Source organism: Triticum aestivum, chromosome 5B (genome assembly GCF_018294505.1).
Source record: "Triticum aestivum cultivar Chinese Spring chromosome 5B, IWGSC CS RefSeq v2.1, whole genome shotgun sequence".
Taxonomy (NCBI): Eukaryota; Viridiplantae; Streptophyta; class Magnoliopsida; order Poales; family Poaceae; genus Triticum; species Triticum aestivum.
The window spans coordinates 497,272,919-497,294,852 of NC_057807.1; the positions used below are offsets into that span (position 1 = coordinate 497,272,919).

Genomic DNA, 21,934 nt, shown 5'->3' on the forward strand with positions numbered 1-21,934 from the left:
GCGTCGGTGGCACCCTGGCCCGCCTGCGCCGGCGTCTTCCGCGGCGGCAGAACCCCCGTGGCGGCCGACAGGGGGCACCCTGCGGCATAACGCCGTTCGGCACCGCCCAAACCATCTGAGAGCTCCGCGTGGCCATCTCTCTTGCGAGTGCATGCATGCTGCACCATCGCCGTGGCCTGGCACGCTCAGGGCGCGCTCTCTGCCGCCGACGTGCCGTACGGCCATTCCGTCGGGGACAGGCCGTAACCACCCTTGCCACGTTGAGTTAGGCACTGGAATGGAACCAGTGATCCGTCTAGACGATGCTCAAGCCCTTAAACCAACCGTCCAGCCACAGCACCGCCGTAATCGCTCGCCGGACTTATCCCGTTCACGGCAACCGCCTCGGGCCGGCTATAAATAGCGCCTCCGAGCTCGCTCTCGACCCCGACACCTCCACCACCTCACCGGACCCCACCCAGCCACTGGAAGAGCCTCGAGGGTCCCTTCTTCCTCCAATCCGGCCACCTCCATCCGCCTCGGGCTCTGGCAGCATTCTCTCCGGTGAGAACTCCTCCACTGCCCTAGACTTGCCCGTAGTCTCATGGCACCTCTAGGAGACTAACCCCCACTCCAATTTGACCCCCGCAGCTCTCTTCGGCGAGGCCCACGACTACCCGAACCACCGTCCGCTGGAGCAAGGGCCGTCGGCGACCACCACCACCACCCACCGACGCGGAAGGACGTACTGAACACAGAGGTACCACCCGATCCCCCTGCCTCGCCGTGGATCGCCGTCGGCGACCACCGCAGCTCTCGGGCGCCGTTGAGCCCCGTCTCCCTTGTTTGAATATTCAAACCTGACAGGTGGGACCCTCCTGTCAGCCTCTCATTCTTTTCTTTTAAACGAATCGTTTTCTGGACTTTTCTGCAGAACCCCCTGGGAGTTTTCTATTTCATTACAGAAAGGTCCCTAAATCAAAACCCTTATAACTTTTAAATAGAAAAGGATTTTTGTTTGATTCTTTTTCTGTTCTCTTTAAAATTTTCTCTAGTTTTTTATCAGGTTTATTTGAAAATTATTTGGATTACCTTTTGTGCACCTCGCGGTATTTACGTTACATGCGTATTTTCTTATACCGTAGATACCGGAGGAGGTGACGGAGCCGCGAACTTCACCCAGTTAAACTCCGACTACTCCGAACCAGGCAAGCATGTTTGAACTCTTGATATGATGAGTGCTTGTTGCATGTTTGCATTTAGGAGTTTCATGGCATGTTTATGAACATTCTTGAATGTTATATTTCACGCACAGAAGTGGAAAGTAAGTTTCCGAAAGCCATATGTTGTTGGATACATATTTGCATGGCCATGTGATGGCATGAGAATGGGTAAGATGGCAGTGTTGTGGCATGCCAGTCTTACGCCAGTCTATTTGACTTCAGTGTCATCGTGAATCAAATCACATTCCCATTCATTTCCATTCCTGTACTGCCACATGTTTTCCGCAAGGAATATGGCCTAGTAAGTTACAAACCATTTTCCTGGTACACACCAAATAGAGAGGCCGGGATGAGGGTTCCATGGCCCTGGATTAAAGCCTGTCATCCGGTCATGGGGCATGGGTGTTCCCGGTTGGGACCGAGAGGGGGCACCCCTTAGAGCGCGCGTATAGAAATTTGATCCCATGCTATTCGAGGTTGTGACCTCCCCGTCTCAAAGTTTTTCTTGGACGTTGTCTAGGGTGATTCCTGGCATCGTGAGGTCGAATGGGTGTGTACTGGTTAAATGTGTTTCTACCGAAATACCATAAACGGAACTAGTCCTTCGTGGCTACGGAAATCCGTTGGCTGTGGTCAGTTAGTACAAACTCTGCAGAGTCACAAATCCTTTAAATCATCTTGTACATGTCCAAGTACTGTGTTCATCTTATCTTGTCAGATATCAGCCTCAGTGACAAAACCCGGTGGACTACCTGAGTGTTAAATCCGGTTAAAAGTTTATTCTTGTGGATGGACTAACCCGTTATTTACTTATGATATAAGCCCTTTCTATGACGTCACTCAGACGTCCGACTGTGGCATACTTGTGATTTACATTTGATATAAGCCCTTTCTGTGACGTCGCTCAGACGTCCGACTGTGGCGTACTTGTTATTTTACATTTGATATAAGCCTTTCTGTGATGTCGCTCAGACGTTCGACTGTGGCATACTTGTTATTTTACATTTGATATAAGCCCTTTCTGTGATGTCGCTCAGACGTCCGACTGTGGCATTTCTTTTACAAGCCCTTTCTGTGACGTCGCTCAGACGTCCGACTGTGGCATTTCTTTTACAAGCCCTTTCTGTGATGTCGCTCAGACGTCCGACTGTGGCATTTCTTTTATAAGCCCTTTATGTGGTGTCGCTTAGACGCCCGACTGCGGCATGAGCTTTATTTGTTTACCTTTCGAGGCGTCGCTCCAGACACCCGATCGGTTTTTAGTTATTTATTTTATTTATCAAGTCGTGCAACAACTTTATGATTGGGATGAGCATTATTATTTTTACTCAGGACGTATTCATGCATGCATTTGTTATATCTTTTGTCCGAAATGTCTTGCGAGTACTTTCAAAGTACTCACCTGGCTTGTTGATTTGGCCAGATGTTGATGAAGGCGATCTCATGGATGAAGAGTTCGATAGCGAGTTCGACGCCTAGAGGAGTCTCAGTCAGTCACGTGCGATCCTGCATTTGGTCACTGTATTATATCCGCTTCCGCCACCCAAGTAATAAATCCATCGAGCCTCACCTCGACGCTCGATGAGCTGCCAGTTAGGAGTCAAGTTATCCACCACCACTTTTATCTCGAGCTAGTAGCATGTCACCACACCCTGTGTCATAACCGCCCTTATGTATGATATTGGCATGTTTGTAATAAATTGTTGAGCAGCCTCAGCTCAACCCTGTAATATATTTAATGCTACTGGTCCTCTGTTTATCAAGTATTTGTCTACCAGTGAGGATAACTTTTCCTGTACTAGGATCTAAAGATCGATTTTCTCAATAAGTATTTTATTGAAAAACTGGTCGTGACAGACTTGGTACCAGAGCCAGGCTGACTGTAGGAAGCCACTAGGTGCGATCGCTAATCGGTTATTAGCATGATAGAGTTTATTCATGTTTTTACAAATGTAGTCATTTTTCTGACAGTCAGCATAAAATTTATGATCTGATCGCTCAGAATTTTTGCCTACTTTTGTAGATGGCTGGCAACGACTGTGAGTCACAAATGTTCGCCAACGTGCCTGAGGGGTTCGTCAAGCTCCTCTCCTTCATCGTTCAGGTCGCGATGGGGCCATCCGTGCGCCCAGTCTTCACACTTTATCCACACAAGATCAACGACAGTCTGACCATGCACCAGGCCGTGGTGCAATTCAGGGGAGGGCGTGCTGAGATACGCTGCTTCCGATTCTTGGGGAGAGCCATGCCTACAGAGAGGCATGCTATGCAGATGGCTGCCCGCGAGGCGATAGCTCGTCTTCGGGATGTCCTTCCTGCAATGAAGACCCGTCGCTACCGCTACCTTCCATGCCATGTACCATACACCTGTCACTACTCATTCTCTTGCCCCAGAGGAGAGCGAGACGAGGCTTTCGAGATGCTTGTCGAGTACCTCCGAGCCCTGGAGGCAGCCTTCAACAGCATGGTGGACGACCTCGTAGCTGCCCGCATGGACTCAGTCCATGGCTGTGCCACCAACAGGAGGGAACTCCTGCACACCGCTCCACCGCTGACTTTTATCTCGTCCTCAGCTTCTCACTCACCTACCATTCTCGCCACTGCTCGTCGTCTGCCTACCACTGAGGAATTTAACCAAGCTATTGCACCCACTCCCGTTCGCTCTGCACCACTTATTGCACCCACTCCCATACATGCTACTCCACCTATTCCACCCACTCATATTCGGGTTACTCCGCCTATGGCACCTGCTCCATCAGCTCAGCGCAGCGTTTCTCGTCTGGAACCTATTAGCGAGGAGGAGGTTGAGTCCCCAGCGTCACTGCGTCTCACCCTCGGCAGGCCAAGGGAGATCCTCACCATCTCCGACTGAGTACGTTTAGACGCCATGCGATGTACCGACTTGTGTGATATGTTTATATGTACATAGGTTGTGAGAAGTAGCCTGTTTGCGCATCATGTAGGATCTGGAGAAGTGCACTAGTCTCAATAACATGTCAGGATTATGTACGCATATCCTGAGTGATGTAATGTATAATTATGCTTGCGTGTAAGATATGTAATAGTCCTTCTCCGCGCGCAATCGTGTATTTTCAAAAATATCCTGGAGTTTTAAAATTTTCTTTATGTGTGATTTTATTGACTTTTGCGACTCTCTCTTTCTTGTCTTACGAGTTTCACAAAATATATCCCCAGAGTGAAAGATGTCTCGTCCGTGGACGCGCTCCATGCCAAATCAGCCCGAAGAAAATTATGGCACACCACCAAACCACAATTTCACTCAGGGACAGACAAGTCAACAGGACAGTGGAAACAGCATTTACCCAAGTGTGTCGTCTGTATGAACAGAGTCAGCAACAACACCAGGAAATGATGAACCAATTCATCAATATGGGAAATCACCGTGGTCAGTATCAGCAGCAATCAAAGTTATCTGAGTTACAGAAGACGCGTCCTCCAACATTTTCTCATACTGACAAGCCTCTTGAGGCCGACAACTGGCTTCGAGACATGGAGAGAAAATTAATTATTGCACAGTGTTCAGACCGTGAAAAAGTATTGTATGCACCACATTATCTCACCGGAGCAGCTGCATCGTGGTGGGAAAACTTCCTGCACATGCACCCCAACGAAAATGAAATAACCTGGGAGGATTTCAAGGAAGGTTTTCGTGGGGCACACATTCCTAAGAGTGTTATGAAAATCAAGAAGAGAGAATTTGATGACCTCAAGCAAAGGACCATGACAGTGTCAGAATACAACAGCCAATTCACTCTGCTGTCTCGCTACGCCAATGAAGAGCGCATGACCGAGAGCAAGAAGATGGAAAAATTCTTGGAAGGCCTGGCACCCGCACTTAAATGCCAGCTGGTTGTGCATACCTTCCCAGATTTTAAAACACTGGTGGATAAGGCCATTACTCTAGAAAATGAGCAACGCAGCTTAGAAGATTTCCGCAAACAAAAAAGGGACCAGTCTACTTTTGTTCGCAACCACAGAAGCAAGACGGAATTTTAGAAGGGTGGAACACACAAAACCCCGACGAATAATTCACGCCCAATCAAGAATTTCCATGCAAGAGACAAGGAGTTCACATATCGCCCAGGCGTTACTTGTTACGCTTGTGGAGAAGAAGGGCACTATGCCAAGCAGTGCCCCAAGCCAAGGAACTCAACCCCGAAGCCTAACAATGGTGGAAATAATTCAGCGCCAAAGCGAAATAATTTCAACCCCAATAACAACCACCAGAAGGGTCACCTGAACCACGTGACCAAAGAGGAAGCACAGAACGCCCCAGATATCGTACTCGGTACGTACCCTATCAACACAATACCTTCCATGGTTTTGTTTGATTCTGGAGCTTCTCACTCATTCATTTCGAAGAGTTTTGCTTTGCAAAATAATTTTTCGATGCTACCCTTGGAAAAATCCATGACCATCAAGTCCCCTGGGATTAAGCAAGTGACCCAGAGTTACTGTCAAGGTGTGGTTATTGAATTTGAAGGATTGAAGTTTTACGCCAACCTTATTGTATTGGAAAGCAAAGGACTGGATGTCATCCTAGGGATGGATTGGTTAACCACCAACAAAGGTTTTATTGACTGCTTCAACCGGACCGTGATTCCCACACACCATCACGGGAAGACAATAAAAGTTTCAGCCAAAGAGAGACAAATACCTCGGCAACCGAGATTAAACAAGGTGGACGTTTCTGAGCTGAACAAGGTTCCAGTAGTATGTGAATTTCCAGACGTATTTCCAGAAGAACTACCAGGCATGCCACCGGACTGAGAGATAGAATTCAGCATTGAGCTAGCACCCGGAACCGCTCCCATTTACAAGAAACCATACAGAATGGCACCATCCGAATTGGTAGAATTGAAGAAGCAAATAAAAGAATTATTGGAGAAAGGATACATACGAGCCAGTTCCTCACCTTGGGGTTCTCCAATTTTATTTGCCAAGAAAAAGGATGGAACACTGAGATTGTGTATTGACTATCGAGCTCTTAACATGGTCACAATCAAGAACAAATACCCAATGCCCCGAATAAATGATTTATTTGATCAGCTCGCACAGGCCAAAGTCTTCTCAAAAATTGACTTGAGATCAGGATACCACCAATTAAAAGTGCGAACAGAAGATATTCCCAAGACAGCCTTCACTTCCAGATATGGACTGTATGAGTTCACAGTAATGCCATTTGGGCTAACCAACGCCCCCGCATATTTTGTTCACCTCATGAACAAAGTATTTATGAAGTATATGGACAAGTTTGTTGTGGTATTCATCGATGATATTCTGATATACTCCAAAACACCAGAAGAGCACGCCGAGCATCTCAGGATTGTACTAGGAGAACTCAGGAAACATCAACTGTACGCCAAATTCAGCAAATGTGAATTTTGGCTAAGACAGGTGGGTTTTCTGGGCCACGTACTCACCCAAGAAGGTATTGCAGTAGACCCGGAAAAGGTCAAGGCCGTACTTGGCTGGAAACCACCAGCTAGCGTAACGGACGTACGGAGTTTCTTGGGAATGGCAGGCTATTATCGGAGATTTATTGAAGGATTCTCCACCATAGCAAAGCCAATGACGCAGTTGCTCAAGAAAGGCAAGAAGTTTGAATGGACGGAAGCATGTGAGAAAAGCTTCCAAGAGCTAAAAAGGAAATTAACAACGGCACCAGTATTAATTGTGCCAGACATACACACGAATTTTGAAGTATATTGTGACGCATCCCGGAAAGGCCTCGGATGCGTATTGATGCAAGAAGGCAAGGTAGTTGCGTATGTCTCCAGACAACTTCGCAAGCATGAGGAAAATTATCCCACTCATGACTTAGAATTGGCAGCGGTCATCCATGCACTCAAGGAATGGAGACACTTTCTACTTGGAAATCGTTGTGAAATATACACAGACCATAAGAGTCTTAAGTATATTTTCACACAGCCGGAACTTAATTTACGGCAACGACGCTGGTTGGAGTTGGTGAAGGATTATGATGTTGGAATCCACTATCATCCCGGAAAAGCAAATGTTGTGGCAGATGCCCTTAGTCGGAATCCCAGCACGGACAACGACAGTATGCCAAATTTGAGGCCAGAATTTCAACAGGAATTTGCCAAACTCAATTTAATAATGGTCACCGAAGGCAGTGTGGCGAATTTGGAAATACAGCCTACCCTGATGGAAAAGATTAAGGAGGCTCAGCATGGACACCCCAGCATTGATGGCATAAAAAGGAAAGTGAGTTCGGGCAAGGCCTCAGAATTCAACGTAGATGAGCAAGGAGTATTGTGGTACGGAGAGAGACTTTGCGTACCAAATATCAAGGACCTCAAACAACAGATTCTGGCTGAAAGCCACACCGCTCCGTATTCAATCCACCCTGGAGGAACAAAAATGTACAAAGACCTTCAGGAAAAATTTTGGTGGCACGGTATGAAGAGAGACATAGCCACGTTCATTGCATGCTGTGACTCTTGTCAACGCATCAAGGCCGAGCACCAGAAACTAGCCGGGCTGTTACAGCCAAACAAGATACCCGAGTGGAAGTGGGACGAGATTGGAATGGATTTCATTGTTGGACTACCACGGTCACGACACGGAAATAATGCCATATGGGTCATCACCGACAGATTAACTAAGGTAGCACACTTTATCCCGGTGAAGACAACTCACACCACTCAGAGACTGGCCAGACTTTATCTTGCCCGTATCGTCTGCCTGCATGGAGTCCCAAAGACTATCATATCTGACAGAGGCACACAGTTCGTCTCTAGATTTTGGGATCACCTACAACAGGCACTGGGAACCCAACTAGCATTCAGTACCGCATACCACCCCCAGACTGATGGGCAAACTGAACGCGTAAACCAAATTCTAGAAGACATGCTGAGAGCCTGTGTCCTCACCTACGGAACCAGTTGGGAAGAAAGCTTGCCATATGCAGAGTTCGCATACAACAACAGTTATCAAGCCAGCTTGCAAATGGCACCCTTTGAAGCTCTGTATGGGAGAAGATGTCGTACCCCGCTAAACTGGTCAGAAACCGGGGACAGCCACATCTTCGGCCCAGATATGCTCAAGGAGGCTGAGGAGAAAGTTAAGACGATTAGAGATCGACTCAAGACAGCTCAAAGTCGGCAAAAGAGTTATTACGATCGAAAGCATCGGGAAATCAGTTTTGAACCCGGAGAGTTTGTATACCTAAGAGTTTCTCCTATGAGGGGTCTGCAACGATTCAGGGTTAAGGGAAAGCTAGCACCAAGATTCATCGGACCATTCTGTATAGTGGCCCGAAGAGGCACGATAGCCTACCAGCTAGACCTACCCGGAGATTTATCCGATATCCACAACGTGTTCCACATCTCGCAGTTGAGAAAGTACATGAGCAACCCAGAGAAGCAAGTGTCACATGATAATATTGACGTACAACCAGACCTCACCTACTGGGAGCACCCAATAAAAATATTAGAAGTCTGAGAGGAGGACCCGACAGAAAACCATCAAGTTTTTCAGAGTTCAGTGGAGCAATCACACCGAGAATGAAGCAACTTGGGAGAGGGAGGATTTTCTTCGGACAGAGCACCCACACCTGTTTAAGGATCAGCTGAAATCTCGGGGACGAGATTTTTCCTAAGGGGGTAGGTGCTGTGACACTCCAAAAATTTCTGTTTTTGTTTTCTGCAATAGCCTTGCTTGGTTTAAAGAAGGTCATTTAAACCCTTCTTAAAAACCTCTCTTCTGAGTTTTCCTTCTCAAAATATTGTTCTTGGATTTAGTTTCTTCTAAAAATAAAACCTTTTTGGTTTTGGGCTTTTCTTTGGTTTTGATCCATTCTTGTTTTACCATACCTCTTGTGGTAAAATTCTCCCAAAACCCCTCCTTCCACTTTGGGACAACCCAAACTTTCTGTCCCAACTAGTTAAATCCATTTTTGGATTTTTTTCTCATTTGATTCTTTTCCCAAAACAATTATGTCCTTTATTTTGAGCCTAGGTAATTTGCAAAGCAAGTACCTTAATGCCTTTGAACTTTGGTCTCAAATCAACTCCTCTGGATAGTCCTTAGCACCCACAACCTAGAACCATCAAGATCCACTCTTCTTCTTTTCAAAATTTTCAAATTTCACCCTCTGCAAGTTTGGACCAGATTTGTCAAATTTGGTGAAATTCATATCTCCACTTCTCCAAAAATTCCACCAAAATTCAGGCAACCCCCAGTTGCAATGAGAGACCACTCCACCAAAAACCAGCTCAAGGAAAAATCCCCACATGCCAAAATCATTCTGTCGAACACCTGGCCCGCACTGTTACTGTGCATCTTCAGAAATTCAGTAAGTTCAGTGTCGTTTCTTCGTATGAATTCAGTCACATGTCGACTGTGCGCCTGGAGCGTTGTGCAAGGCTCCTCCTCCCTGTCCGGAGCACCACACGCGCGCTTGGCTCGTTCCTGGCGTCGGTGGCAACCTGGCCCGCCAGCGTCTTCTGCGGCGGCAGAACCCCCGTGGCGGCCGACAGGGGGCACCCTGCGGCATAACACCGTTCGGCACCGCCCAAACCATCTGAGAGCTCCACGTGGCCATCTCCCTTGCCAGCGCACGCATGCAGCACCGTCGCCGTGGCCTGGCATGCTCAGGGCGCGCTCTCTGCCGCCGACGTGCCGTACGACCGTTCCGTCGGGGACAGGCCGTAACCACCCTTGCCACGTTGAGTTAGGCACTGGAATGGAACCAGTGATCTGTCTAGACGATGCTCAAGCCCTTAAACCAACCGTCCAACCACAGCGCCGCCGTAATCGCTCATCGGACTTATCCCGTTCATGGCAACCGCCTCGGGCCGGCTATAAATAGCGCCTCCGAGCTCGCTCTCGACCCCGCACACCTCCACCACCTCACTAGACCCCACCCAGCCACTGGAAGAGCCTCGAGGGGCCCTTCTTCCTCCACTCCGGCCACGTTCGTCCACCTCGGGCTCCGGCAGCGTTCTCTCCGGTGAGAACTCCTCCACTGCCCTAGACTTGCCCGTAGTCTCATGGCACCTCTAGGAGACTAACCCCCACTCCAATTTGGCCCCCGCAGCTCTCTCCGGCGAGGCCCACGACTACCCAAACCACCGTCCGCCGGAGCAAGGGCCGCTATCGACACAGTGCTCGCCGGCGACCACCACCACCACCTACCGACGCGGAAGGACGTACTGAACACGGAGGTACCACCCGATCCCCCTGCCTCGCCGTGGATCGCCGTCGGCGACCACCGCAGCTCTCGGGCGCCGTCGAGCCCCGTCTCCCTCGTTTGAATATTCAAACCTGACGGGTGGAACCCGCCTGTCAGCCTCTCATTCTTTTCTTTTAAACGAATCGTTTTCTGGACTTTTCTGCAGAACCCCCTGGGAGTTTTTTGCTTCATTACAGAAAGGTCCCTGAATCAAAACCCGTATAACTTTTAAACAGAAAAGGATTTTTGTTTGATTCTTTTTCTGTTCTCTTTAAAATTTTGTCTAGTTTTTTATCAGATTTATTTGAAAATTATTTGGATTACTTTTTGTGCACCTCGCGGTATTTACGTTACGTGCGTATTGTCTTATACCGTAGATACCGGAGGAGGTGGCGGAGCCGCGAACTTCACCCAGTTAAACTCCGACTACTCCGAACCAGGCAAGCATGTTTGAACTCTGATATGATGAGTGTTTGTTGCATGTTTGCATTTAGGAGTTTCATGGCATGTTTATGAACATTTCTTGAATGTTATATTTCATGCATAGAAGTGGAAAGTAAGTTTCGGAAAGCCATATGTTGTTGGATACATATTTGCATGGCCATGTGATGGCATGAGAATGGGTAAGATGGAAGTGTTGTGGCATGCCAGTCTTACACCAGTCTATTTGACTTTAGTGTCATCGTGAATCAAATCACATTCCCATTCATTTCCATTCCTGTACTGCCTCGTGTTTTCCGCAAGGAATATGGCTTAGTAAGTTGCAAACCATTTTCCTGGTACACACCAAATAGAGAGGCCGGGATGAGGGTTCCATGGCCCTGGATTAAAGCCCGTCATCCGGTCAGGGGGCATGGGTGTTTCCGGTTGGGACCGAGAGGGGGGCACCCCTTAGAGCGCGCGTATAGAAATTTGATCCCATGCTATTCGAGGTTGTGACCTCCCCGGCTCAAAGTTTTTCTTGGACATTGTCTAGGGTGATTCCTGGCATCGTGAGGTGGAATGGGTGTGTACCGGTTAAATGTGTTTCTACCGAAATACCATAAACGGAACTAGTCCTTCGTGGCTACGGAAATCCGTTGGCTATGGTTAGTTAGTACAAACTCTGCAGAGTCACAAATCCTTTAAATCATCTAGTTCATGTCCAAGTACTGTGTTCATCTTATCTTGTCAGATATCAGCCTCAGTGACAAAACTCCGATGGACTACCTGAGTGTTAAATCCGGTTAAAAGTTTATTCTTGTGGATGGACTAACCCGTTATTTACTTATGATATAAGCCCTTTCTGTGACGTCGCTCAGACGTCCGACTGTGGCATACTTGTGATTTACATTTGATATAAGCCCTTTCTGTGACGTCGCTCAGACGTCCGACTGTGGCATACTTGTTATTTTACATTTGATATAAGCCCTTTCCATGATGTCGCTCAGACGTCCAACTGTGGCATACTTGTTATTTTACATTTGATATAAGCCCTTTCTGTGATGTCGCTCAGACGTCCGACTGTGGCATTTCTTTTACAAGCCCTTTCTGTGATGTCGCTCAGACGTCCGACTGTGGCATTTCTTTTATAAGCCCTTTATGTGGTGTCGCTTAGACGCCCGACTGCGGCATGAGCTTTACTTGTTTACCTTTCGAGGCGTCGCTTTAGACACCCGATCGGTTTTCAGTTATTTATTTTATTTATCAAGTCATGGAACAACTTTATTATTGGGATGAGCATTATTATTTTTACTCAGGACGTATTCATGCATGCATTTGTTATATCTTTTGTCCGAACTGTCTTGCGAGTACTTTCAAAGTACTCACCTGGCTTGTTGATTTGGCCAGATGTTGATGAAGGCGATCTCATGGATGAAGAGTTCGATAGCGAGTTCGACGCCTAGAGGAGTCCCAGTCAGTCCCGTGCGATCCTGCATTTGGTCACTATATTATATCCGCTTCCGCCACCCCAGTAATAAATCCATTGAGCCTCACCTCGACGCTCGATGAGCTGCCAGTTAGGAGTCAAGTTATCCACCACCACTTTTATCTCGAGCTAGTAGCATGTCACCACACCCTGTGTCATAACCGCCGTTATGTATTGATATTGGCGTGTTTGTAATAAATTGTTGAGCAGCCTCAGCTCAACCCTGTAATATATTTAATGCTACTGGTCCTCTGTTTATCAAGTATTTGTCTACCAGTGAGGATAACTTTTCCTGTACTGGGATCTAAAGATCGATTTTCTCAATAAGTATTTTATTGAAAAACCGTTCGTGACACAAAACCAAAACTATGAGTATGAATATAGATTCAAGAGGATGAGTTTGGCTGCAGATTTGAGGATCCCGGAGACTCGATCATCCTTCTATGAAGGTGAGCCTATGCCTTGGAAGACGGACGACAAGCCTACATCATCAACAACTCCATCATCACCACCTCCGAGGACATAAACACATGGGTATGGGCACTCCCCTTGGTAACTGCCAAGCCTGGGGGAGGTGCCCCGGTATCGTATCACCATCACGCTCCTCTCTTTACCGTTTTATTTAGTTCGATCCTTTTGGTAATATCTTGATCTAGTAGAATATAGTTTTGGTATGAATTAGTTTTGAGTTTTGCTTGTGATCCCTCTATGTAATCGAGTCCATGAGCTATATATAATAAAGATTAGTGTTGAGTTAAGGGCTTTGCTATCTTGCTATGATCTTGAGGGAATAAAAGAATAAAACAAATAAAAGAGACCATATTGATCTTATGGATAGTAATGACTTCACATATAAAGAGTATGATGATTAAAAGTTGTTGAGAGTTGGCAAACATAGTTTTGGTCATCGTTGCAATTAATAGGAAGTAATAAAGAAAGAGAGGTTCTCACATATAAATATACTATCTTGGACATCTTTTATGATTGTGAGCACTCATTAAAGTACGACATGCTAAAGAGTTGATGTTGGACAAGGAAGACAATGTAATGGGTTATGTTTTCTCACATCTCAGTTAAAGTATGTTGTCATGGATCGTCCAACATGTTGAGCTTGCCTTTCTCCCTCATGCTAGCCAACTTCCTTGCACCAAGTAGAGATACTACTTGTGCTTCCAAACATCCTTAAACCCAGTTTTGCCATGAGAGTCCACCATATCTACCTATGGATTGAGTAAGATCCTTCAAGTAAGTTTTCATGTTGCATGCAATAAAAATTGCTTTCTAAATATGTATGACTTATTAGTGTGGAGAAAATAAGCTTTATACGATCTTGTGATATGGAAGTAATAAAAGCGACGGACTGCATAATAAAGGTCCGTATCACAAGTGGCAATAAAAGGTGACATTCTTTTGCATTAAGATTTCATGCATCCAACCATAAAAGCACATGACAACCTCTGCTTCCCTCTGCGAAGGGCATATCTTTTACATTATGCAAGAGTCAAGGTGATCTTCGCCTTTCCTTTTTACATTTTATCCTTTGGCAAGCACCTCGTGTTGGAAAGATCCTGATATATATATCCAATTGGATGTAAGTTAGCATGAACTATTATTGTTGACATTACCCTTGAGGTAAAAGGTTGGGAGGCAACACTATAAGCCCCTATCTTTCTCTGTGTCCGATTAAAACTCCATAACCACAAGTATTGCGTGAGTGTTAGCAATTGTGAAAGACTAAATGATAGTTGAGTATGTGGACTTGCTGAAAAGCTCTTATATTGACTCTTTCCGATGTTATGATAAATTGCAATTCATTCAATGACCGAGATCATAGCTTGTTGGTTCTTAATGAAGTTTCTGATTCATACTTGACATTGTGAATAGATTGTTACTTGAGCATAAGAAATCATATGACAAAATATATTTATGTCGTTGTTATAAGAATGATCATGATGCCCTCATGTACATATTTTATTTTATCGACACCTCTATCTCTAAACATGTGGACATATTTTTCGATATCGGCTTCCGCTTGAGGACAAGCGAGGTCTAAGCTTGGGGGAGTTAATACGTCCATTTTGCAACATGCTTTTATATCGATACTTATTGCATCAGGGGCTGTTATTACACGTTGTGTCACAATACTTATGGCTATTCTCTCTTATTTTACAAGGTTTACATGAAGAGGGACAATGCCGACAGCTGGGATTCTGGGCTGGAAAAGGAGCAAATATTGGTGACCTATTCTGCACAGCTCCAAAAGTCCTGAAACTCCACGAAAGTCATTTTGGGAATTAATAAAAAATATTGAGCGGAAGAAATACCTGAGGGGGGCCACCCACCATCCACGGGGGTGGGGGGCGCGCCCCCCTGCCTCGTGGGCCACCTGGCAGCCCTTCGGTGCCCATCTTCTGTTATATGAAGTCTTTTACCCTGGAAAAAATCGCAAGCAAGCTTTCGGGACGAGACTCCCCCGCCACGAGGCGGAACATTGGCGGAACCAATCTAGGGCTCCGGCGGAGCTGTTCTGCCGGGGAAAGTTCCCTCCGGGAGGGGGAAATCATCACCAATGATCCTCTCATCGGGAGGGGGTCAATCTCCATCAACATCTTCACCAGCACCATCTCCTCTCAAACCCTAGTCATCTCTTGTATCCGATATTTGTACCAAAACCTCAGATTGGTACCTGTGGGTTGCTAGTAGTGTTGATTACTCCTTGTAGTTGATGCTAGTTGGTTTATTCGGTGGAAAATCATCTGTTCAGATCCTTAATGCATATTAATACCCCTCTGATTATGAACATGAATATGCTTTGTGAGTAGTTACGTTTGTTCCTGAGGACATGAGTGAAGTCTTGCTATTAGTAGTCATGTGAATTTGGTATTCGTTCGATATTTTGATGAGATGTATGTTGTCTCCCCTCTAGTGGTGTTATGTGAACGTCGACTACATGACACTTCACCATTATTTGGGCCTAGAGGAAGGCATTGGGAAGTAATAAGTAGATGATGGGTTGCTAGAGTGACAGAAGCTTAAACCCTAGTTTATGAGTTGCTTCGTAAGGGGCTGATTTGGATCCATATGTTTAGTGCTATGGTTAGGTTTACCTTATTACTTCTTTTGTAGTTGCGGATGCTTGCAATAGGAGTTAATCATAAGTGAGATGCTTGTCCAAGAAAGGGCAGTACCCAAGCACCGGTCCACCCACATATCAAATTATCAAAGTAACGAACATGAATCATATAAGTGTGATGAAAACTAGCTTGACGATAATTCCCATGTGTCCTCGGGAGCGCTTTTCTCTATATAAGAACTTGTCCAGGCTTGTCCTTTGCTACAAAAAGGATTGGGACACCTTGTTGCACCTTATTTACTTTCATTGCTTGTTACCCGTTACAAATTATCTTATCACAAAACTATCTGTTACCTACAATTTCAGTGCTTGCAGAGAATACCTTACTGAAAACCTCTTGTCATTTCCTTCTGCTCCTCGTTAGGTTCGACACTCTTACTTATCGAAAGGACTACGATAGATCCCCTACACTTGTGGGTCATCACTCCCTCGCTCGCCCACGCTCCCTAGCATCACCATGGTCCGGTAGAAGATCACCACGTACGCTATGCTCATGCCAAGCGTCGAAGGAAGATTGCGGAGGATATCCAGGCAAGGCACACTAGCCGCATCACTGTCGGGCTGCCTCCGGACTCGCCGAAGCCAAAGGTGGAGGAGGGAGAGCAGCTTCCGGAACCGATGAAGGTGGCGGATCTGGAGGAGGACGAGACGTAGCAGCCTGCTCCGGGGTTCAACATGGCGGAGGTGGAGTTCGCCGTCTCCCAAGCCGCGGAGATGGTGGAGCATAGGCCATCCTAGAATCCATCCAGGATGAGGCCTATGTGGAGGCCAACCGACAATTTCTCCAATAGGAGCAGCTGGCATCCGATGCACGATGCGAAGATAGAGGAGGAAGAGGCCGGAGCGGAGCAGCCGGAGGAGCTGGAGCTGCAATTGCCGCGCATGCTGCCGGAGCCGGGCACGGAGATAGTCGACATCTCCGTCGACGAGTAGCTAGATCATCTATGTAATACGTATGTTTTACTGTTTGCATGTTATTGTATGGATTTCAGAATCTAGTATGAGATATCCGAATGCAGCTATGCTAATTTGAGGGGTGCACGATCACTGCCCACGGACGCGTCCGCAGGCGTTTGAGGAGTCATATTTGTCATATGCGGTTGTAGATGCTCTTGGAGCATTTCTAACCAATCCTCTATCCGGCGTCAGTGAAGTATAAATTAGATTTTACTCCATTATGTCGCACCTAGCCGATCCCCAATCCGCCGTAGGGGAGTAAAAATTATATTCTGACGCCTAACTTTTCCCTATTTTTACTACATGGAAAGGAGCTATAGTAAAATTTCTGCTGCTCCGTCGCTCACGCCCGCCTATACCCCTCCTCCCCCCGCCTGCTCGTCGTCGGCCCCCTCCCCAGACCCCCGTCCACCCGCCGCCGACTTTCACCGGCGCCACAAGCCATAGGGGACCCCAATGGCGGGTTGCGGTTCGAGATTCTTTGCTTCAGCATCGCCCTCGACGTCCACCGCCTAGGTTGCGTCCTTCCGTGGCAGTTGGTGCTCTCCATGAGGCAGGGCGCTCTCGACGGCGTAGGTGGAGGGAGGGGAGGGGCAGCCACGGGGAATCTTCTACGGCTGAGCGTGATGGAGCGGGAACGCTCGCCACGGCGTAGGCGTGATCCCTGTGTGCGACCAGTTCTTGTTCCAATTTCTCCCTGCCACTGTATGTATGGATTTCCGTAGCCATCTCATTCCAATTTCTTGTCGCCATGGCCATCGTAAGGCGCCGGCACGTCCACCCACTAAATTGCTTGTTCTTGTGATGTTGAAAAACATCCGCTGTCAGTTCCTATGGTGTTCAGAAACATATGCCTTTGAATGGCACACTGAACTGTCTGTTCATCCATCACAAGTTTTTTTTTTGAAAAGGAGGATTACCCCAGGCCTCTGCATCTGGGTGATGCATGTAGCCATTTTATTAATTATTCACAAGGACCTTACAAAGTAATATGTTAGGTAGTCTGAAGCCACCATCTTAGCAACAACTGTCGCAACTCCTATCCACTTGATGAAGGGTGCCGATAGTCAGAGCCTAATACCAAACAGACAATGCACCAAAGCCTAACATCTAAAGCCAAAGGCCCCAACCGAGCCACATACTAGGTTTGGCTTACAAACCGGTCCGACGCACTCTCATGTGTCGTCGCCGCCGTCTTCCTCCAATCCATCTTCAGAGCAAAAACTAACGCACCGACCTTGTTAGGCCTCTCTTCCATCGACGCCACCATGACGCCAGACATCATCATCCTCCTGCTCAAGTCCATCTCCGCGCATCAGACGTTGAGTCTCCACTTTGCCACGTAGCCGAGATCTGTCTCCATCAATGAGTAAGATGAAGCACCGCTCCACCAAAGAAGTCGTCCACTGGTCCCTCAACCCATGTAGACCTCCAAGAATGACGCCCCCAAGGAGGAAACGACAACAGAGCACCACCTTCATCCGGTCTACTAATCTAGGGTTTCCCCAGAGGTAGTGGACAGAAGTCTGGAGCTTCTCCACGGCGATGTCTTTAATAAGGTAACAACACAAAAGAGTGTCGTCATCGCCGGTCTTGGCAACAAGTCGGGAACGAGGTTTTCACGTGGATCCGCTCGACGAACCTCCATCTCACATCGTGCGCATGGACACCACCGATCTCCGCCGCCGCGGAGTGAGCAAGCCACTCTGGCCAGATCAGATCTGACCGAAGGGCCAACCAGGCCTGCAGCCGACCAGTCCACCAAAGCCCTCCATGTCGCCGCCAATCCGAGGTGCCGCAATGTGGCGTCCATCCGCCGCGGGGAGCGAGCCACCGCTGCGGAGGCTCGGATCCAGGGCGCACTCCGCTCGCCCGGGTGCCCGGCACCACCCTCACGCGCGAGAAGGAGAGGCTCCTCCGCCACCGCCGTCAGCCGCCCGGACTTATCCCGCCGGCTTCCTCCAATGGCGGCGGAGGGGAGGGATGGGAGGGGGAGTGACCGGCGGCTAAGGTTGGGGCCCCTCGGCCGCCCGCGCGGGGGGCGACGGAGGGAAGAGGAAGGGAGGAAGGAGCATCACAAGAATTAACAAAACACAATCTTCTAATTTGCACTTCACTGTGGCACTATATGCAGTGGCGGATCTAGGACCCAGGCCGGGGGGGGGGGGCCTAGGCCCGGGGCATGAACATGAATTGCTTCGTCCATTGTAGTATACTGTGCACTGCAGCGACACTGTACCAACACTGTAGCAGCCTGGGGTCCTAGGCTTGGCCCCATCCTGGGTCCGCCCCTGACTATATGTACATTGCATATACAAGATGCATGTTGCTCATCCACTTGATGAGAACATACGTGCAAATATACAAGATGCAAGCTCCTAATTCATCCATTGCATGTATGGCCTGTAGGCAGCATATATGTGTGTTCTGTAGGCCAGTTAGCTCACCAAGTCGTCCCTTTTACAAAGATGTAGTCAATCCATCTTGTATGCTTGTTCTATATGTTGCATAAAAAGTGTTTGGGAAGGCAAATTTTAACACGCTCCATCTTACCTCCTCGTTTTACATATGAGGTAAAAAGGTACTTCCTCTGTCCGAAAATACTTGTCATGAAATGGATAAATATATATGTATCTAGAACTAAAATACATCTAGATACATCATCTTTTATCCATTTTGATGACAAGTATTTCCGGACGGAGAGAGTAAAAGTTAATCAAAACGTTAACTAATGAGATATTCAACGAAATGCATAAATAAAAGTAAGTTTTACTTCACTAAATTTAGAGGATCGATTAGAAATGCCCAAAACTTAATGATGTAAATTTACTTCAATAAAATTTACTCTTCTGTTTTGCTTCTCTATTTTTAGAGGATCGGTTAGAAATGCTATTAGTCCCGAAAGTGAGGCTGTGAATGAAGGCATGCTCAGTTGTAAAGATTTCGACAGGAGACGCGTCAAGAAGATTCAGAGCTCTCGTCGCTCTAACCTGCTGGGCCCGTGACCAGATCAACCCGAGTGACCACACGTTATAGACGGACTAGTGATTGGGGCGCCCCTTGCGAGAAAGTTGTGCGCACGTTTTCATTTAAAAAATACATAAAATCCTCGCCTCCGTCTAAAAAAATATCTCAAAAAAAATCCTCACATTTATCTAAAAAAGGTAAAAAAGAAAAAAGAAAAAATTACCACACCAGCCTACCAGCGAGTGCCACTTTGCATAACTCTTCATTTAAAATATACCAGAGGTCCTCATCTCCATCTAAAAATATATATTTAAAATATAATCCACACCTTCATCTAAAAAAATTTGCAAAAGATTCCTCACCGCGACCAACCAATTTGCGCCACGTGGCATAGCTGGTTGGCTACCCTTCACGCGTAGCTTAATGGTTTTAATGGGAGACATGACATCGGACCACGTCTTCTGGATTGCTCGTTGCGAATAAGTGTCAACATCCCCTGAAAGTTGCCTCCCTCTCGTCTGGTCCTGCTGTGCCTGTTGAGCTCATGCTGCATGAAGGAATATTTCCTTTTTCTGGAATCCTTACCAAGCCGCCTCATGTACTGCTTTGATTTGTTCCATACTTCTATTCGTGCTCCTTTTTACAGCTTGAAATTGCATATTTGCATGTAGTACGTCTAACAGCCCCTAGTGCGGTCCGTGCGTTTAGCATTTTTGACGTCTCAGGTAGCTTGAAATTGCATAGAAGTGTTTCATAATGAATGCTCGATTTCAAGCAGCATCAATTTGTTAGTTACAGAGTCTTCTCCGGAAATAGGAAAACTTTGCGAAGGAAAACAAAAGACTACAGAGTCAAAACAAAGCAGAATCGGCTACTAGCTCCAGAGCGCGAACTCAGTTGCCCCCTCGGCCTCGCCGCACTCTCCGTTATCCCAGTACGCGCCGGTGCCGGTCGCCACCGGAGGCGGGTCCATGAGCAGCGCCTCCGCGAGGCTCGCGTAGTACGAGCCCAAGTCCATTTCCGGGAACAAGTCATGCCTACTGAACATTTCGATGTCCATTCCGCCCGGCACCGCGAAGTCTCCATGGGCGGAAGGTTTCGACGTCTCCGACGAACCGGCATCGTCAGACTCAGACGACGATTCTGCAGGAGCGCCACAGGAGGCCTCCTCGGCGGCGGTGGCGGTGATGGACCCACCGGCAGCCTCCCGTCGCTGCAAATCAGCGACGGCCTCGACCGCCGCGCGCCGGACGTCGGCGAGATCGGAGTGCGCGGACGGCACGGCGAGCAGCCACGCGGAGTCCGGGAAGTTGAGGCGCGCGGCGGAGCGGCCGCCCAGGGCAAGCATGGCGGCGTCGTTCGCGCGCGCTGCGATCTCAGCCGTGGCGTACGTCCCGAGCCAGAGCCTCGCGCCGCGCTTGCCGGGGACGCGCACCTCGCAGACCCACCGTTCCGCGTTGCCCCGGCGCCGCACGCCGCGATACACCGGGTGCCTTGTCTCGCGGAACTTGGTGCGCCCCGCCGGGCGCTTGGCCGCCGACGCCCGCCCCGGCGCGTTCTCGTTGGAAGAGGAGAGGGAGGAGCTCGGGATCTCAAGGCCCATGCCCATGGCAACCGGCAGAGCGATCGGTGCTTCCTTTCTGAGCAGTCGAGCTTGGTGGTGCTTGAGCTTGGTGAGAAGTGTGAGCTTGAGTGAGAGTGTTGGTTGCTAGCTTCCGTGGAGTGTGTGAGACGTATTTATAGGTGTGTGCTGTGCTGGAAGCTTGGAAGTTGTATGAACGCGCTGAAGACAGCGGTCGGGATGCCGGCGTACAAACAGCTGGTGACGATGGGACCGTACGTGGAGGATTAAATTAAGTCGCGTTGATAGCGTAATGTGACTTTTCTCCTGCTGGCTTTGCAGTGTTAAATAGAGGCAACTTCCTGCTTGCTTAACACAGTGAACTAGTAAAAAAAGGGACTAACCGGGCTAGACTAGCCTGTTGACATTTTTTATAGAAGAAAACTCCGTAAGCAACAAACGCTTAAGCCGAGACTTGAACCCTGGTGGGCTGGCTGCGAACTCCCGCGCCTTGCCAACTGAGCTACGTCCAGTTCTCACACAGTGAACTAGAGGATGGGGTTCGACGGCTGGTAGGCGCTTGACAAAGTGAAGGCTCGAAGGGGCATACAATGGTTACTATTGAATGGGTCCTGTGTTTCTCCAAGTTATCTGGACGCAGAAGGCACTGGTGAGGCGGTGACCATGAACAGCTATGGCGCCAAATTACGACCATCTGGTTCGAGGCAATTGGGCTCAAGGAGATAGAGGGCGTTTTTGTTGAATTGTGGTGACTCAATGAGGTAAACGCACACTTGACCTTTGCATGGCTAGGACACACATAACCAATAAACAAAAATGAGGACAAAAACTATCACCGTGTTCATAGCACTCGGACTGTTAGAAGTATCCCTAACGCGTTGACGTGGGCTTGTGTTTATCGTCTTTTATAGGGAACCGGGACGAGAGCTCTTCAAAATGGGAAAAAGGAAAAGTCTCCATAATA

The 21,934-nt window shown here is 47.8% G+C and overlaps 1 protein-coding gene across 1 annotated transcript; it reads right to left on the bottom strand.

Annotated features, from left to right (window-relative positions):
- Nucleotides 1-20,124: 20,124 nt before the first annotated feature.
- Nucleotides 20,125-21,081, bottom strand: LOC123116614 (dehydration-responsive element-binding protein 1H-like). The gene has a single exon (XM_044537555.1). The coding sequence runs from the start codon at nt 20,995-20,997 to the stop codon at nt 20,263-20,265; it is 735 nt and encodes a 244-aa protein (XP_044393490.1). The 5' UTR covers nt 20,998-21,081; the 3' UTR covers nt 20,125-20,262.
- Nucleotides 21,082-21,934: the final 853 nt, after the last annotated feature.